This window comes from Balaenoptera physalus (assembly GCF_965194825.1).
Source record: "Balaenoptera physalus genome assembly, chromosome: 11".
NCBI classification, from domain to species: Eukaryota; Metazoa; Chordata; class Mammalia; order Artiodactyla; family Balaenopteridae; genus Balaenoptera; species Balaenoptera physalus.
Window position 1 is genome coordinate 74,111,872 of NC_138896.1, and position 17,854 is coordinate 74,129,725.

General features: G+C 57.0%; 2 protein-coding genes across 5 annotated transcripts; one reads left to right on the plus strand and one right to left on the minus strand.

The window, feature by feature from the left end:
* Window positions 1-131: 131 nt before the first annotated feature.
* Window positions 132-7,677, plus strand: GPR62 (G protein-coupled receptor 62). Its single transcript, XM_082414545.1, has 2 exons — window positions 132-4,012; window positions 5,826-7,677. Exon 2 carries the CDS (start codon window positions 5,851-5,853, stop codon window positions 6,949-6,951), a length of 1,101 nt encoding a protein of 366 aa, XP_082270671.1. The 5' UTR covers window positions 132-4,012; window positions 5,826-5,850; the 3' UTR covers window positions 6,952-7,677.
* A 6-nt stretch (window positions 7,678-7,683) lies between these two features.
* PCBP4 (poly(rC) binding protein 4) lies at window positions 7,684-17,828 on the minus strand. Of its 4 annotated transcripts, none has more exons than XM_082414540.1 (13): window positions 17,690-17,828; window positions 11,478-11,622; window positions 11,260-11,283; window positions 11,105-11,137; window positions 10,760-10,876; window positions 10,400-10,531; window positions 10,116-10,244; window positions 9,790-9,864; window positions 9,586-9,630; window positions 9,447-9,510; window positions 9,270-9,322; window positions 9,011-9,180; window positions 7,684-8,379 (listed from the first exon to the last, which is right to left on the minus strand). In XM_082414540.1, the coding sequence occupies exons 2-13, from the start codon at window positions 11,556-11,558 to the stop codon at window positions 8,313-8,315; spliced, it is 990 nt and encodes a 329-aa protein (XP_082270666.1). In that variant the 5' UTR covers window positions 11,559-11,622; window positions 17,690-17,828; the 3' UTR covers window positions 7,684-8,312. The 4 variants fall into 4 exon arrangements, with proteins under 4 accessions (XP_082270666.1, XP_082270664.1, XP_082270665.1 ...); XM_082414538.1 differs by having other exon boundaries at window positions 7,684-8,576; XM_082414539.1 differs by having other exon boundaries at window positions 9,270-9,325.
* Between the last annotated feature and the right edge of the window lie 26 nt (window positions 17,829-17,854).

Consider the following 17,854-nt stretch of genomic DNA (forward strand, 5'->3'; position numbering starts at 1 on the left):
TGTCTGTGCCAAAGCTGCACCAGGCCTGCGCCTCCTTGCTCTCCACAGTGACCCACCACACCACATAGCAGTTCCAGCCCCACTCCAGGGAGTGACCACTCACACGGGTGGACGTGGGTTGTACACACACTCCCACCCACCCTGGTCAGTCTACATTGGTCACTGCAACGACCGGCCTCCTCTGATCATTGAGCCTCCAAAAGGGACCCTCCCCATCAACTCAGAACTGTTGGTCATGTGGGGACCCACCTGGTGATTCTGTCCTTTAGCCAAGACATGGCCAGGCAAATCAAGCGTTCCTTGTGTCTTGGCACCAAACACCCATGTGTGTCTTCTATGTGAATATCATAAATGAATTGAGAATATCTGCAAGGGGTGCAGCTCTGCTGTCATGAAAGGAATGCTAGTTATCACCCCAGGTTACCCTGTCCACAAACAAGGGGTGCAGATGCTAGACAGCAGGTCAGGGTCCAGTGCAGTGTCACACACCACATTTAGTTGTCATGTCTCTTTGGTCTCCTTTCATCTGAAACCATTCTTCAGCCTTTTTTTTTTTTCCTTCATAACTTTGACACTCTTGACACTACTGAAGAGTACAGGTCAGTTGTTTTATAGACTGTCTCTCAGTTTGGGTTTGTCTGATGTTTTGTAGTGATTAGATTCAGGCATTGTAGTTTGGGCAGGAACATTACATGAATGCTGTGTCCTCAGTGCACTATATCAGGAGGGACATGTCCCATTCTTGGTGATGTAAATTTGGTTGCTCAAGGTCGTGTCCACCAGGTTTCTCCACTGGGAAGTTACCATTTCCCCCATTTGTAATTAATCAGTAATCTGTGGGGAAATATTTTGAGGTGTGAATGTCCCATTCCTCATCAACTTTCACCCACTAGCTTTAAAATCCAATGATGATTTTTACCTGAAATTGATGACTTGAATCGATTTTTGCTAAGATGGTTGCAAATGATAGTTATCTAATTTAATTCCATCATTTCTTCTGTATTTATTAATAATAGCCCCCTTTGTTTATTATCAGTATGGATTTGTGGGTTCCTATTTTATGCAATGGGTTATAATCCATTACTGTTATTATTTTGATCCTCAAATTGTCCCAGCTTTGGCCAGCAGAAGGTCCTTCAAGCTGACTGTGTCTACATCATTTTATGAGCACTTCCTTATGTTCTGGTATCACATGATGTTCCAGGCTCATCTTGCACAAACCTAGAATCAGCCATTTCTCCAAGGAGCCCTGGTTCCCTAGAGCAGGAAATGGTATTTAGAATCCAAGATCTGGGCAGTAGGTATGCTCTTTGGTACTGGGTGTCATTGCTTTTCAGTCCCAGTAGCAAAGAGGGCTAGGAAATATGTATATGTAAATAAACACATCTATCTGTGTCTGTTTCTCCAATTCCAATCCAACACCATATGGTCTTTCCATTCTTCCCCATATCCATAATTTTACTCCCTTCCCCAACTGTCAGAACTTTGGTTCTCATCAACATCAAAATATTTACTTATTTGCTCAATCCCACACAAAAAGCAGTTTCAGAATTGCTACACCCAATACCATTGTGAAAAACAAACTTTCTAAGTAGAGCTCAAGATTTACTGAATCATTCAAGATTATCTTTCTGTCTTTAGACTGAGGGTCAATGGTCAAAGCAACAATTTGAACACAGGTTCCAATGTTACTTGGATTAGTTATTTATTTCCCTTCAGTGTGGTTATATTATTCATTTGAAATGCAGGTAGTTTCATTTGCTTCTATTTATATTCACTTTTAGGGTTTTTCTCATCTTTGTTGATTTATTTTTTTCAACACGTAGAGCATTAACATGGTTCTCAAAAGTCCAATCTATCCAAATCTATGCTCAGAAGAGTGTCCTCCTAGCCCTTTCACTCCATGCCCACCCACCTGCTGTAGTTTCTGGTTTATCCTTCCTGCATTTCTTTGGAAAAAAACCAAAAAACAAAAACAGACAAACTATAAAGTGTTTCGTGTGTATTTTTTATTTTTTTGGCCGCGCGGCATGCAGGATCTTCCCCAGCCAGGGATCGAACCCGCACCCCCTGCAGTGGAAGCATGTAGTCTTAACCACTGGACCGCCAGGGAAGTCCCAAGGTGTTTTTTGTTTTTTTTTAAAAATAAATTTATTTATTTATTTATTTTTGGCTGCATTGGGTCTTCATTGCTACACGCAGGCTTTCTCTAGTTGCGGCGAGCAGGGGCTACTTTTTGTTGTGGTGCACGGGCTTCTCATTGCGGTGGATTCTCTTGTTGTGGAGCACGGGCTCTAGGCGCGCGGGCTTCGGTAGTTGTGGCACACAGGCTCAATAGTTTTGGTGTGCGGACTCCGTAGTTGTGGCACACGGGCTTAGTTGCTCCGCGGCATGTGGGATCTTCCTGGACCAGGGCTCGAACCCATATCGCCTGCATTGGCAGGCGGATTCTCAACCACTGCACCACCAGAGAAGCCCTTGTTTTGTTTTTAATTTATTTATTTTTGGCTGCATTGGGTCTTCGTTGCTGCATGCGGGCTTTCTCTAGTTGCAGCGAGTGGGGGCTGCTCTTCGTTGCAGCGTGTGTGCCCCTCACTGTGGTGGCTTCTCTTGTTGCGGAGCATGGGCTCTAGGCGCACAGGCTTCAGTAGTTGTGGCACGCGGGGTCAGTAGTTAGTTGTGGCTCATGGGCTCTAGAGCGCAGGCTCAGTAGTTGTGGGCGCATGGGCTTAGCTGCTTCACGGCATGTGGGATCTTCCCAGACCAGGGCTCGAACCCGTGTCCCCTGCATTGGCAGGCAGATTCCTAACCACTGTGCCACCAGGGAAGTCCCTCCCAAAGTGTTTTAATTGCTAATTTAGTTGAATGATTTTGCAGGGAGCATGCACTCTCCAACCCACCATAGTCCCCATCCCTCCCTATTGCCTTCCCCAGTCCCCTGTTCTCATTTGCTTTCCCACCTGGCCTTGCTGAGCCCTCCCCAGACCCTGGTGGCTTGGGGGCTGCCCCAGGCCTGCAGGCCTAACTGGGCAGTGAGAAAGCCAATGCTCTCTCCTTTTTCTGAACCAAGACCTCAAGAATCCAGCTTCACCTCCTGGAGGCAAATGCCCACATTCAAGTTGTGGTCAAGTACAGGAAGTGGTGCCTGTGTGGACAGAGCTTAGGAAGCAGGCGACCTGGTTTCCAGGTATAACTTGGCTGTGTAATCCAGAACACATTCCTTCCCTCTCTGAGCACCAGTTTTCTCATCTGAATAATAGAGAATTGGACCGGGGCCCTTCGAATTCCAGCAACAGGTGACTCAAATCCAGAGGTTCATGCCCTGTTGTCTGCCACCCAGATCTGTGCTGATGCGGACTGCGTGCCTGTGAGGGGTTCTAGGGGCACAGGCACAAGCAAGACACAGACAAGGTCCCTGCTGTGAAGGGGCTTGCATTCTAATAAAACAGGCTCTAAACAAGTATGTGCATAGATACGAAATACAATATCAGGTAGGAAAAGTACCAGGAAGAAAAATAAAGCAGGGTTAAAGGAGTAGTGATGGGAAAGTGGAACAATTTTAGAAAAGATGGTCACTGAAGGCAGAGACCTGAATTAGGTGAGGGAGCAAGCCATGGAGAGATCTGAGGCAAGGGTGTTCTGACAGGAAACAGCACATGCAAAGATCCTGAGGTGGAAACCAGTTTGACATGTGGGAGGACAAGCATGAAGACTGTACGGCTGGAAGTATGGGAGGCAAGGAGGAGGCGGGTGAGGTCAGAGAGGTGGGGAGAAGGCCATCTCAGCAAAGAGGAGGTGATATTCTATTTTGATGATGGGCAGTTCTTGGAAGGATGAGTGCAGGATCATGACCTGATCTCATTTGTCTTTAGAGGGATCCACTTCAGCCAGCTGTGTAGAGAGTGGATCTGTGGTGTCAGTCAAGATCCAATCAACAAAAGAGAAATCACTCTATGTATTCCAGACAAGAGGAATTTGATACAGGGAAGGAATTGAACTACCAAAGGGGCTGGTAAGTCAACCCTGGGATTAGCAACAGCAGGAAGTTGCTACCACTCAGGCTGGAAGAATGATGGTATTCCAATGCCCAGAGGCCAGGGTCACCCAGCAGGCACCAGAACCCCAGAGGGGACTGCCTGAAGGGAGCCAGGGCTATGGAGAGAGAGGATGTCCTCCACAGAGGCAGATCCAGAGGTAGATCCAGGCTGAGCATGAAAGGGAAAATACCCTGGCTTCTTCCCTCCTGCCACCCTCCAGCCTTCTGCTGGTAACTTCCATTGGCTGAATTTACCCAAAAAACAAATGACAAAGGAGCCTGGGAAATCAGTTCCTTAGAAGGCAGAGCAGTGCTGTGGAAGATGGGAATGGATCTAAGGGCAAACAGACAAATGACCAGCACAAGGTGCAGAAGCGGAGGCCAGGACGGGTCTGAAATGGTCCAGGTGAGGGGTGATAGTGGCTGGGAGCATGGTAGTGGTGGTGAGAAATGGCTGGATTCAGACACATTGATGGATTGGAGGTGGTGTGTGGAGGAAAGGGAGGTGTCAATGGAAACTTCTGAGATGGCATATACTAAGAGGGGGAAGACTCTGTGGAGCAAATTGGGGTAGGGGGTCATGAGTCAAGTCCTGTTTTGGGGCATAGGACTTTTGAGATGCCCAGTAGTCCCTGTACTGGTGGTGATGTTGAAGAGACAGCTGGAAACCCAAGACTGGGGTTCAGGGGAGAGGAAGGAGCTTCAGACACAAAGGCAAGCCATCAGGGTATACATGGGGTTTTGCCATGAGACTGGGTGACACCACCTGAGGGGCATATGCCCCATTGGAGTCACATGGCTTTCCCTGAGACAATACCTTGGTGGTGGGGGGTGCAACACACTGACTGGCCAGGACTGGGTTTCGTGCCTAGTCAGGAATGTAATATGAAAGGTGAGGGTCTTGCTCACCCAAACCACATGTCCTGAGTTGGGGAGAGGTGGCTTCCTAAAGAAAACTCAGAGTGTGCTTAGCAGAAGGGGACTTGTTTGCTAACAGCAAAAACAAAACAAAACAAACAGCAGTTGCTCCCTAAGGGTTCCTCTCATTAATTCCACAGTGTCTTGAAGCACCTATTCTGTGCCAAGCTAATACCAGCTGAGCAACCTACTATGTGCCAAGTCCTGTGCTTTTCCCCTCACTTTACCTAGAGAACTAGCCCTCCTGAGGACCAGAGGGTACCTAGGGGTCTCCCAGCTCCAGCTCTCGTCTCACTGGTACCTCAGTTTCCCCTCAGTACAAAGGCTGAATGATCCAATTAACCCCACTGATGGGGATGGCAGAAGACAGCAGATGTGGGGCGTGGCACTTCCCACCCCTGGAAAAGGCAGAATAGGATGTGGCTGACTCCAAAGCCCACACTCTAATGTCCTGAGTCTCACTCCAGCCTGTGTCTGCTCTGGGCCCCCCTCCCGAAGCACCCACAGCACTTCCACAGCACAGCCTTCAGCCTCCAGCTGGCAGCTGCTAGGACCCAGGGGGCCGGTGCCAGGCCCTGCCCCTCCCTTGCCAGCTCTGTGTGTCTCCAAAGGGCAGCATCAAAGTGACAGCCAGTACCATCTCCAGCAGGGGCTGAGTTGCTGGGGTGGAGGAGAGAGCCACAGCCCCAGCCTTGCACACTTCCATGGGGCCGGCCAAGCCCCCAAGAGAATGGCAGCCTGGGTGTCTGAGCCAGCGCCTGGGCAGCCTGTGAGGTGAGAGGCTAGAGGACCAACGGACGGGTGATGGGAATGGGGCCGGGGGTGGCGAGGGGCGGGAGGGGGAAGCTCCATTTCGCTCTCTGCATCCCAGCACAGGGTGAAGCCTGAGCGCTCGAATGGCCAACGCCACAGGGCTGAACGCACCAGAAGTCGCAGCCTCGATGGGGTTGATCCTGGCGGCTGTCGTGGAGGCGGCAGCACTGCTGGGCAACGGCGCACTGCTGGTTGTGGTGCTGCGCACGCCGGGACTACGCGACGCGCTCTACCTCGTGCACCTGTGCGTAGTGGACCTGCTGGCTGCCGGCTCCATCATGCCGCTGGGCCTGCTGGCCGCTCCGCCGCCGGGGCTGGGCCGCGTGCGCCTGGGCCCCGCGCCCTGCCGCGCGGCGCGCTTCCTCTCGGCGGCGCTGCTGCCCGCCTGTACGCTCGGCGTGGCGGCGCTCGGCCTGGCGCGCTACCGCCTCATAGTGCACCCGCTGCGGCCTGGCGCGCGGCCTCCGCCCACCCTCGTGCTCACCGCCGTGTGGGCGGCGGCGGGGCTGCTGGGCGCGCTCTCCTTGCTCGGGCCGCCGCCCGCACCGCCCCCTGCCCCGGCTCGCTGCTCGGTCCTGGCCGGGGGCCTCGAGCCCTTCCGGCCGCTCTGGGCGCTGCTGGCCTTCGCGCTGCCCGCCCTCCTGCTGCTCGGAGCCTACGGCGGCATCTTCCTCGTGGCGCGCCGCGCTGCCCTGCGGCCCCCGCGGCCCCCGCGGCCCGCGCGCGGGTCCCGGCCGCGCTCCGACTCTCTGGACAGCCGCCTCTCCATCTTGCCGCCCCTTCGGCCTCGCCCGCCCTGGGGCAAAGCAGCCCTGGCCCCGGCGCTGGCCGTGGGCCAGTTCGCAGCCTGCTGGCTGCCTTACGGCTGTGCGTGCCTAGCGCCCGCTGCCCAGGCCGCCGCGGCAGAGGCGGCCGTCACCTGGGTAGCCTACTCGGCCTTCGCGGCTCACCCTTTCCTGTACGGCCTGCTGCAGCGCCCTGTACGCCGGACGCTGGGCCGCCTCGCCCGACGAGCGCTACCCCGGCCCCCGCGGGCCTGCACTTCGCGGGCCTGGCACCCGCGGGCCCTCCTGCAGCACCTCCATAGACCTCCAGAGGGCCCTGTGCTAGGCCCTTCTGAGGCACCAGAACAAGCCCGGGATTTGGCAGGAAGGGAGAGCCTGAGCATGCCAGAGGCCACGTGAGAGATGTCTCCCAAGGTGAGCCGGGACTGGAGAAAGCAGGGTGGTATCACAAAGGGCCCATCCATCCTCCAGCACAGCTTATGGCAGGTAGCCTGCCTGCACTTCTGGCTCTGGAATGGGAGAAAGGGGGCCTGCAGCCTAGTGAGGCCCAGAGGCTTCTGGGAGCTAGGAATCCTGAGTTCTGGGCCCAACTCTGCATGGCCTTGTACACAGACCTACCCTTCCCTAGGCATCAGTTTTCCCATCTGTACCCTGGACCATCTCTAAGGGCTCCTCCAGCTTGGGTGATCTGGACACTCATGGATGATCCCCAGGCCAAGGAAGAAGCAGAGGTGGGCAGGATCACAGAGAAGAGGGCCCTAATGGCTCACAGCCAAAGGGAATGGGCCAAGTAGGGCAGGGTCTGGGTTACAGCCACAGCAGGAGGAACCAGTGAAGGGACATTCAGAAAGACCTCCCGCACATCTGCACCAAGGAGAGGCTGGACAAAACTACTGGAACGCCTCCATCAGCTTCTAAAAATGCCCAGAAAACAACTGGATCGCTTTGGTGCCAGAGGCAGGAGGCTGGACAACATGACCGCCCAAAGAGCCCTAAAGCCCCAGAACTGGCATGTGGAAGGGGCCGAGGCCCAGCTGGGGCTGATGGAGTCACAGATGGGGGTCCTCTGGGGTCTCAGCTACACCCGTTTTCTGGAGGTTTTGCCAATACCCACAGTGTTTCACAGCTTCCTGGTCTCTCAGAATATTTATTCAAAAACAGGAATTGAAAAAACTGTACAGAGTGTCTGCTGCTGAGAACTCGGCCCCTGCCCCCATGCCACTCCCCCAGCTGCCTGGCAGTGACCCCACTTCGGGTTGCCCTCTGCCAAGCCCAGCCAGTCCATTCCAGTCAAAAGGGTATCAGTGGAAGCAGCAGGAATCTGCAGGGAGGTGGGGAGAGAAGCATGGCCCCCAGCCACCCCCAGGCCTCCTCCCTGATCCCCACAGGGGGACAGGAGGCAGGGAAGCCCTGAGGGATGGGGAGTGCATGAGTGACCCCCCCCCCAAAGTGGGGGCACTTAGGATGCTCCCTGCATCCAAGCACAGAGCTAGAGGGGATCAAGACCCCTACCCTGGGGCTGCTGCAGCTCCCCAAACCCTGGGCCAAAAACCGCCCCCACTCCGAGAGCAGGAACTCCCACAGACCGGTGCAGGGTGGGGGGTGCATCCATGCGTCTGGGCATTAGCGGTGTTTGGGACCCCCCCCCCCCGGGGTGGAGTCTCCTTGGGCAGATAATGGAGGCAGCCCCCTGCCGGCAGTCCTGCCTGCCCCTGTGCCTGTGCCTTGGCCGGCCTCAGTAGGGGGAGAATTTCTGCCGCTCAGCTTTCTTGCTCCCATTGGCCGCTGCCATCTTGGCAGTGTAGGCCGCCAAGCCCGGCGGTGGCCCTGGGGAGGCAGGTGGTAGAGCCAAGAAGGGTACAGGCTTGAGGCCGATGAAGTTGGAGAGGGAGATGGCATAGGGCGTGCCCAGCAGGCCTGGGGGAGCGGTGGGCAGGGCTGTCAGGGGTGGCGAGAAGGGGGCAGGCAGGTCTGTGGGGGCCGAGCCGGGTGTCCCCCCAGAGGTAGACTTGGCCGTTTCTAGACTGGAAAGAGGGATAGAGGGGGAAGATGAAGGGGAAGGTGGGGGGTGAGAAAGGAGGCAATGAGGGCAAATGTAAGGGGTGAGATTAGATGAAAAATATAGAGGACTTGAGAACAATGACCTGGGGTGGGTGTGTTTGAGGAGAAGACGGGAAAGGTTGGAAGAGCGCGGACGGGAAGAAAGGACAAGCAGATATAGCATTGGGTAAGGGGAGAAATGGGGAGGCCGAAGACCCAGGGAAAAGAGACAGGGTTGGAGAAACAGGACATGGGGGACAGATGTAGGGGGAAGATGGGGCAACACTGAACAAGTGTGGCAGGGTTAGGGGAGGCAGAGGACAGATCCAGGAGAAGGGAGGTCAGCTCTCCCCACCCGACCTGTGCCTTTCTCAGGCACAAAAGCCCCATGACCTGTGATACCCCACCCCACACTCACCAGGCAGTGATGAGGTACTGGGCCAGGGCGATGGACACTGGTGAACCAGTGATGGTCACGTGCCGCTCACCAGCGCCCTCTGCTTGGTTCCCGATCTTGATATGTGCCCCTGACATCTGCCGGATCTCACTGATCTTGCTGCCCTGGCGCCCAATCACGCAGCCAATCAGCTGGAGAGAGGGTGGAATTCAACCCTAGGTGAGGCCCAGACCCCCCGGGTCCCCCTACCCACCCTCAAACCACCCCATCCCGTCCTCACGTCGTTGGGAACCAAGAACTCCTGTGAGCTGGTCTGTGTGCCAGGATCCAGTCCTGCTGGGGGGAGAAGAGGGATTGGGCATGAGTCTGGACCTTTGCTGCCTCCCCATGTCCTTTCCAGAGGGGCTGCCTGGCCCCTTGGGATCTGCCCCTGCTTCCTTCTGCAGGGACTGCTCACCTGGCACCATGCTGGGTGAGGCGAAGGGGACTGCATGACCCGAGAGCTGCTGGAGCTTGGTGACCTGTGCCAAGAAGACAGGTCAGGAGTCAGAGGCGGCTCAGTTTGGGAAGGGGTGCCTTGGGCTGCGGTCACTCACCTCAGCTGAGGTCACAGCCCCATACTGACCCTGGACGGAGAAGCCCTGTGGGGACAAAGTGGGTAAAAGGGGGTTACTGTGATAGGTCAGGGCAGTTTGGCCAGAGTCACCCCTCCCCACCTCTCCCTGGACCCCCCATTCCTTCTTCCATCCCCTTCCCCTTCTCCAGTAACACATCCCACCCCTCCTGCTGTTCCCCCTCACCTGGTTGGTGGAGAGAAGGACAGTACCTAAGGAGAGGCTTGGATGATATGGGATAGTGGCTCCTTTGGGTGGGGACTGGAAGGCACAAATGGGGAGGCTCTATCAGGACCTTCTCAGGCCCCCCGTGACCTCCCCAAGGGCCCTGTGTTCTCAAGGCCCTCCCTATAACCCCCAGGTAAATGCAGCCCGACATCCTGGAGCTTCTCACATCCATCCCTGCAGCCCTGCTCTATCCCCACCTGGTGTCACATGCCTAGGGTTTGGGGGCCTGACAAGGCAGGTCCAGGGCCCATCCCTTGCCCTCTCTCCCTGCCCCAGGGCAGCACCTCCAGGATGACAGCACAGATCTGGCGCACACACAAGATGATGGCATCAGGCACCCCAGAGACGGTGACAGCACGCTCTGTGGAGTTGGGGAGCAGGTCCCCTGCCACCTGCACCTGGGCACCTGTAGTCTGCAAGCAGAGAACGGGGGCCACTTCCAGCTACTCCCATAACCCAGAGCATGCCCAGGCTCGGAGCTCCCCACAGGACAGGAAGCTGTAAGCCCAGGTATCCCCTCGAAATTGAAGGGTAAGACTCTCTTGGAGTGGTATCCCCTTCCCCTCACCTCTCGGATCTCCTTGATCTTGGTGCCAGCCTTCCCAATCAGCGAGCCACACTGGCTTGCAGGGATGACAAGGCGCAGGGTCACTGGAGGTCTGGAGACATTCCCTCCATTTGCAGGAGCAGCGCAGAGGTCCTGGGCAGGAAGACTGGGTTGGCCGTGCATGCCCCTGCTGCTCCCCCTCCCCTGGAGCACCTTCCTGCTGGGGGATGAAGGAGGGAAGCCTGCCCGCGTCCCACTCCAATGAGAGAACCCTGCCCTCAGCTTGGCCTTCCGTCCCACCCGTAGCCACTCTGTGGAGTCAGAGTCCTGTTCCTCCCGGGGAACCACCCGTGGCCCCCAGCCCCTCAGACAGCCACAGACCTCGTCCAGCTTGAAGGCAATCATGGAGACTGCATGGAAGACGGCTGCTGTAGATCCGGTGATGGTGGTGATGCGCTCAGGGCAGGAGCCCTCAGAGATGGTGATCCGGGCGCTGCTCTGTGGGTGCAGGACAAGCGCCAGGCAACGGGGCTCCTTCTCTGCTTCCTGGCCAAGAACTTGCCTGCCCCTCCACTCACCAGGCCCCAGCCAAGGCTGGAAACGGCCACCTTCTAGGGGCACTCACTGGTCATCCCAGATGGTGGATTCAGGGACAAGGTGAGGCAGGCATCTCCCCTCCCCTCCAAACCAGGTGCCCTGGGCTCCTCTCCCAAACTCCGTCCTCACCTGTTCCCGGATTCGCTTTACAGTCTCTCCTTTCTGCAGGAGACAAAATAGGAGGCAAAATAGAGAATGGCTCTTAGGCCAAGCAGCCGCTGCTTCCTTTCCTGGACTGAGGTCTCAGGTTGAAGGGGACATACAGAACAGAACGAGGTACCTACCTTCCCAATTATGCTGCCCACTTCCTGCAAACAAGACAAGAGTGGAGTCAGCAGGGTATCAATACCCCAGGCCCAGCGCTTTCCCCTACTTGGGGTAGGGGCTCTGCAGGAGACAGGATACCCAAGATCAAACTCCCTCCCAGAGGACCAGGTCTTGCCTCGCCTTGCACTTTGCCCCCTCCTGAGCCACAGTGAAGCACTCCCCCACACGCACGTACTTTCCCATGCATCAGCATCCGCAGCGTGAGGGTGATGCTGAGCTCTGGCTCCTCCTCCAGCCCCGCATCTGAGCCGCTCATCCTGTCAGGCGGGGCTGGGGCCGAGGCCGCCTGGGAGTGCGTCCACACTGTGGCCTGGCTGGTTCTGCAGGGGCAGTGGGAGATGGGTTAGAGAAGAGCTCAGCTTTCTTTCAGGTCCCTTGCCCTTACATGGGAACCCCAGAGCCAAGCTAGACAAACTTCCAGAGCAGAGAGATAGCTTGGACCACAAGTTTCAAGTGTCACATTGACCAGTTGCTGTGTGCAGCTCACTAGCTGTGTAAGCCTGGCTGACATATTTAACCCTTCTGAGCCTCAGCTTCCCCATCTGTAAGAAGGGGATACCCAGTCCAGTCCCCAGAGTTATGAGAATTAAAATGAGATAGGTGCATATGTGATAGGCACCCAGTTTCCACAAGTATCCTTCCCTTCCCCTCGTACGTCAGAAGAATTAACTATGGGAGTCCACAGAGGGAGCCTCCTACCTGACCTCTTGGAAGAGGGGACCCTTGTGGATTGGCCCTTGAAGGTTGGGTTAAAATTGAAACGTTACTTCAAACAAGAGGCATTTGCGTCCAGGGACCAGAGCCCCTGCTGGCTAGAGCCTGGAGGAGCAGCTGGAGAGGGAGCTGGAGCAGCCACGGGGGCCATGGGAGGTCTTGAAAGGTGGGCAGAAGTGAAGGTAGTGAGGCTCCAGGAGGGTGGGCTGCACCTGTCCACTAGAGGTCACTAAAGCAGAGGCTCCTGCGGACAGCTGTAAGCGAGGTTCATTCAGCACTGGGGGTGGGGGTGGGGGTGGTGTCTGGAGACCAGCCGTGTGCACAGTGGTTTTCTGAGCCCTCTCCTATGTGCTGAGGAGGTTACAAGTGTCCAGGCTGGCTGTGTTCCCAGCCTGGAGCACTTTCTACTGTACCAGAAACAAATCACTTGGACTATTGAGTCTCAGTGTTCTTACCCGTAAAATGGAGGGACTGCTTCCCCCTTGGAACTGGGTGATGGGTAAGAAAGGGATTGGGGGCTGGGGAATGTCAAGGCCGTTAACTGATGGAAGAAGGAGGAGCTGGAGATTAGCTGCTGGGATTAGCCCAGCCGCCAGCCCTCCCCACCCGACCCCTTTTCATGCCCCAACTTAATCCTGAACCTTAATCCTGCTTGGAAATCCCTCTCCTCCAGCGGCTGTCTCCCACCCGCCAAGGCTCAGCCTTGATGGGGAGCTCACTGGGGAACCAGAACCCGAGCAGGAAAACAGGGAGGGGACCAACTGATGCCAAGTCTGAGCCAAGAGCAAGCCCTAACCCTATGAATTCCTACTGCCTGGGAGGGGTGGGGGGGGATGAGTGTGCTGGGCTCGAGCACCCCAGAGACCCCTGGGCACCTTCCTCTTCAGCCCCCTGCCCTATCCTGACTCGAGGGTCAAGGGTATGGAGCTCTGTTCAATGCCCTCTTCAGAACCTCCCTTGCTAGCCTGAGCGTGGGCATGGAGGAGGCGGGGTGGAGCTCCCAGCCTGGCTGTCTCTGGAAGCCACTGTATGGCCTGAGATCTTTATTTCTTCATCTGTACCATGGGGGTGACAACCCTGACTCCCCAAACACCCAGTAACTGTTGCCTCCCCAGCACCTGCTCCTTCCTCCGCTTGAGTTCTGTCCATCCGCTCTCCAGATGTCAGAGGTCAACAGTGGATGCAGGGCCTGTGCTCTGTGAGCATCCTGGCCAGCCTCATGCTGGCTGCCCTTGCTAACATTCCCCCAGCTGCCGGCAGTTCCCCCAGCAAAGCACTAGTGATGACGTGCTTAGTTTCTGTTGCCCTGGCCAGCCCGGGAGCCCCTTAGAGCAGGAGCCAAGGCTGCCACCCTCTCCTTGTGTTCCCAGAGCCAGGCCGGAGAAGTTACTCAGAACACACTGGTTATCTGAACAGATGAATTCACCAAACAGAAGGGGAGCCTGGTGCCTAGAGAGGGTCTGTAACCTGCCCAAGGTCACAGAGAGGTGGGGCCTGGTGGGACTAGCAGGGCCCTGTCTGCTAGTGTGAGGGCCTGTCTGCTTCCTCTGTCTGGCTGTCCTGTCTGGGTCTGTCTGTCCTCTTCCGGGGGGTACAGGGGCAGCTCTTCAAAGGGGAGCAGGCTTTAGTAGTCTCTCAGACCCCTGCCTGGTTAGTAGACATGGGTTGTGTTTAGAAAAGACTGTACTTGTCCAGAGCCACATCTTAAGCTCTGGAACTTTCTGGGGCTCAGGGACCTCTTTGGGGTGGTAACCAATGGGAGACCCGACATTGTCCCCATACCATTTGCACATCAACTTTTGTGGGCAAAGGCTCCTGGGAAAATAGGGCAGAAGGGTTGGGATGTGGCCAGAACTAGGGCTCCTCCCCTGAAAAAGATACCTGGGTTTACAGCAGAGCCCCACTGCCCCAAATTCAAAGGGTGACCTTGGCCAGGCCTGCACCTGACCTAGACCTCAGTTTACCTACCTGTGCTATGTGTGTGTGTTTGCAGGAAGGGGGTGGGGGAGGGGAGTGGCTGGTCTCTCTGTGTCCTTCCTGTTTTGATAGACCCTCAAGGTCTTTCCTCTCTTTAGGGGAGAACAAGGGGTCTTGATACAGGTCTCTCTAATTATTCTCCTAGGAGCCCTAAGAACAAGCAGCCCTACTAGGCATATTGGCTCCCCTTCTACCCTTACAGGGGCTCTAGGGAGTTGCTTGCTGCTCCAGCTTGGTGGGCCCTAGGTCCCTGCTGGGCCACCCACATGGCAGCCACGCGTCATGCCACACTGACCTCCAGCTCACCTCTGGGGGTGCCCAGCCCCCTCTGGTCAGCAGGGCTCCCTGGCAGAACATACCAAGCTCAGACCAGGCCTCTGACCTCGGGCGTTCCCTTTTTCTCCCCAGACCCCCTCCCCAGATCCAGTGCCCACTCCTTCTGTCTCTGGCTTCCTGCCACTCAGGCTGGAGAGGGCTGGGGGGGGTGGGGGGTGACAGCTGTGTAAGCGATGGCGGCTGCCCCTTCCTGCCCCTCCCCCCCAGCTGTCTCTCTCTCATGACAGCTGCCCAATCAAAGGGCCGGGGGCTTAGCCAGCTCCCCCCCACACGCAGGGATCAAGTGTCCACCCTGGCTTTGTTCTGGAGCAAGAACAATCCGGGGGAGGGGAAGGCTCCTGGGGCCAAGCAACTCAAGTGGACTGGCCCGCCCCTTGGGGGATTCCCTTGGCTCTAATAGCTAGAGTGTCTGGACCAACTAGGGCTTGTAGACCCACCTGGGCTGGGAAGAGAGAGAAGGGTCCAGTCTCCAAGTTCATCCCCCACCTTACATCCCCCAACAGTCCCCAACCTAACAGCCTCCTTCTATTCCTACTCCAAAAGCGGCCATGCTGGCCACACCCAGTGATGCTGGAGAATGGCTCAGGGCATCAGGCAAAGCAGGGCATGGCGGGGATGGGCGGTGGGGGAGTGGACCCTGGGACCGGAGGGGTTCAGGACTGAGGGAACCTGACTCCCCTGCCCATCCTTTTCTCTGGGCATGCTCACCCTTTCTGATTAGCTAGGCCTCCAGAAGAATTGCCCCAGCATTGCCCTTGGATCCATATGCCCAGCCTCTCAGCCTTACAGCCTCCCAGGATGGCCATTCATACCTACTTTATGGGAGAGTCGGGGGAGGAGGGGCCTGGAGGGGAGCAGCCTGGGGTCCTTGAGCTCCAGCCTCTGGTTCCTTGACCTAGAACTGTCCTGTAGACTCAGTACTAGGCAGAGAAGGGAAGCTCTGACAAGCTGGCTGGTGCCAGAAATGCTACAGCCTCCTTAGAGCATCATTAGGCAACCCCTCAAGAGTCCTCACAGCCAAGGGAAACCAAGGCAGGCCCAGGCCCAGACTGCAGTCCAGGAGAAAGGGTACATGGTACAGCCCCACGCACTGGTACCCATCCCCTCACTGTCTCAACCAAATTGAGAAAGGTCTCTAGCTTCCATTCTCCATGCTGGAGACTGGGTCACTCTGCTGCTCAACAGCCATCCTTGGCTCCCCAGTGCCCAATGAATAAAGCCTGATCTCCATAGATGGGCACTCAAGGCCCTTCGTGATCTGGTCTCTGCCAACTTTTCTTGTCTCATCTCTACCCCATCCCCCACACACACCAGACTGCAAAACACGCCTAGCACCACCAGGCCTCTGGGTCTTTGCCCAGGCTGATCCTAGCTTGAAATGCCCATCCTCCCCACTCAGTCCAAATCCTTCTCAGATGCTGCCTCCTCTGTGAAGCCCTCCCCAACCTTCCAAGTCAGATGTTATCACTCAGGCCTCTCTGCCCCTCCAAGATGCCTGCAACTCAAAGAAGCCCCATTTGGGCATTTCTGAGCCTGCCTTTCCACTACACAGAGTTCCAGGAGGGCAGAAGCTCCTCCAGGAGGGCAGGAGCCAGTACCAGTCTCAGTGTGCAGGGAGAAGAAAGGGCTCACAGGGCCCAGAGGCATTAGAGACCAGCGATGGGGCTAAGAATCCCAGAGAAGCAGTGACAGTGGGGTGAGAAGACCCAGGGCTCAGGGGACCAGCCCCATGGGAGAGTCAGGATCCGCCTGGACAGGATTCCCAGTTCCCATTCCTTAGCACCCCCAGCCCCTGCTCCTGCTGTGTCTCTGGGTCTAGGGACTCCCCAGGCGTTATCACTGGGGTGGGGAATTTGCACTTTGCTTTGAGACTTCTGGAGGCCCTGAGTGGGTTTCCCCATGGCGAAGGGGGGGCTGAAGGAAGAACTGTGGTGTGGCATAGGTTTCACAAAATCGGGCTCAGACTGTCATAGCTGGAAGGGCCTCATCAGAGGGGAACCTGAGGCCCAGAGAGGAAGGGGCTTGTCTGTAAGGCTACATGAGAATGAGAGGCAACTGGCAGAGCTGGCAGAACCCCAGGGTCCACCTGTGCAGCTCAGAGCTCTTTCCTCAAGAGGTCAGCGCCACTAGGCAATGGGGATGGAGGCTGGAGGGGGGCAGTGATGGGAGTAGGGAGGGTGGGCAGAGCCTGTCTGGGGACAGAGGGCGGGGCAAAGCCAGCCTCCCTGTGGCCTGGGCCTGCCAGGGTGTGTGGGCCGCCTGCTCCCAGCCCCCCACCCTGAGCATGCAAGAAGAACAATCCCCTTGTGTTTGGGCAGCCTGAGCCTGCATGCTGATGAAGGCTGGGGGGTGGGGGCTGGGATGGGGGCGCCTTGGAGGTTGAGGGGGTTCCAGGGCCCGGAGGGGCTAGGGGACCTTCAGATGGGAAAAGGATAGGGTCCCAGGTGCTGGCTCTGAAGCAGTGAGGGTAACCCCAGGAAAGAGTGAAGGCTGCAGTTGAGGTTTAAGGTCCTGGGGAGTCACTGGGGGTCTAAAAACTCTTTGTAGGAGAAGAGGAGCCCCTGGGGACACATGCTCTATTGGTCCAGCATGAAGGTGATCATCCTGCACTTGGTGGGAACTAAGAGCCCACATTCTGGAAGGAGGGAATGCACCTGGCCCTGGGTGCATCCCCTTGAAGACCACTCCCCAGGGTGCTGGAGTCGGGCGGGGCACTGGGTGCCACAGGTCCCAAGATGGCGGGCCTGGGATAGGGGACTGAGGAGGCGGGCACCTCCCTCTCCTGGCCAAGCAGGCTCCAGGGCCAGGCTGAAGTGACTAGCCAGAGCCCCCGCACCTCCCAGGACTCCAGCTAAGAAGCTAGGTCAGAGCTGAGGGGCTAAAGAGCCACAGAGCACGAGGGACCACTCCGAGCCCCCAACGTCATCTCCATACACCCCTGGCCTGGAGGTCTGTGTCTGGCGCCCCCAAGGACTGCAGAGAATGGGAAGGGGTGTGTGCTGAGCCAGGAACTGCAGGGGAATGGCAGATGGGGACAGAGATGGAGCAGAACCAGAACCCAGGGCAGGAGGTCGAGAGAAGAGCAGGTCCAAAGGACAGAAACAGCAGGTGGGATGAGGGCCTCAAATCTGAGGTCTCAGGTCCAGGAAACCCCTCCCTGGTACTGGGGGCTCCTCTAGCAGACCAGCGCCCCCCACCTGTGCAGGCCTGGGCCCGTGTGGGACAGGGAACGTGTTCCTCGCAGTCTCCCAGTCTCCCAAACCCGCGACCCCAGCCTGTGGACTCAAGCGCGGGCTCCCCGCCCCCAGCCGAACCCCCAAACTTCGCGGCCCGCGGTGCCCCGCCCGGCCCGCGCCCTACCTCGCTGGGGCTGTCCTGCGGCGGCGGCGGCGCGGCGGCTGGGCCGCTCAGTCCCACATTGTCCCCGGGAGAGGCGGCCGCTCACAACTGCGAGTGACATCAGCTGCGAACAATGAGGGGTTTGACAGGCGCGGAGCCCGGCCGGCCCGGAGCCCGGCTCCGCGC

Excerpts from the sequence above, each read along its gene's own strand:
- GPR62 (XM_082414545.1), top strand. The coding sequence starts at position 5,851 with ATGGCCAACGCCACAGGGCTGAACGCACCAGAAGTCGCAGCCTCGATG.
- PCBP4 (XM_082414537.1), bottom strand. The coding sequence starts at position 11,558 with ATGAGCGGCTCAGATGCGGGGCTGGAGGAGGAGCCAGAGCTCAGCATC. Across the intron at positions 11,284-11,477 it reads GGATGCTGATGCATGGGAAA|GAAGTGGGCAGCATAATTGG; the intron begins GTACGTGCGTGT and ends TCTTGTTTGCAG. Across the intron at positions 8,577-9,010 it reads CAGTACCTCATCACTGCCTG|TCTAGAAACGGCCAAGTCTA; the intron begins GTGAGTGTGGGG and ends CCCTCTTTCCAG.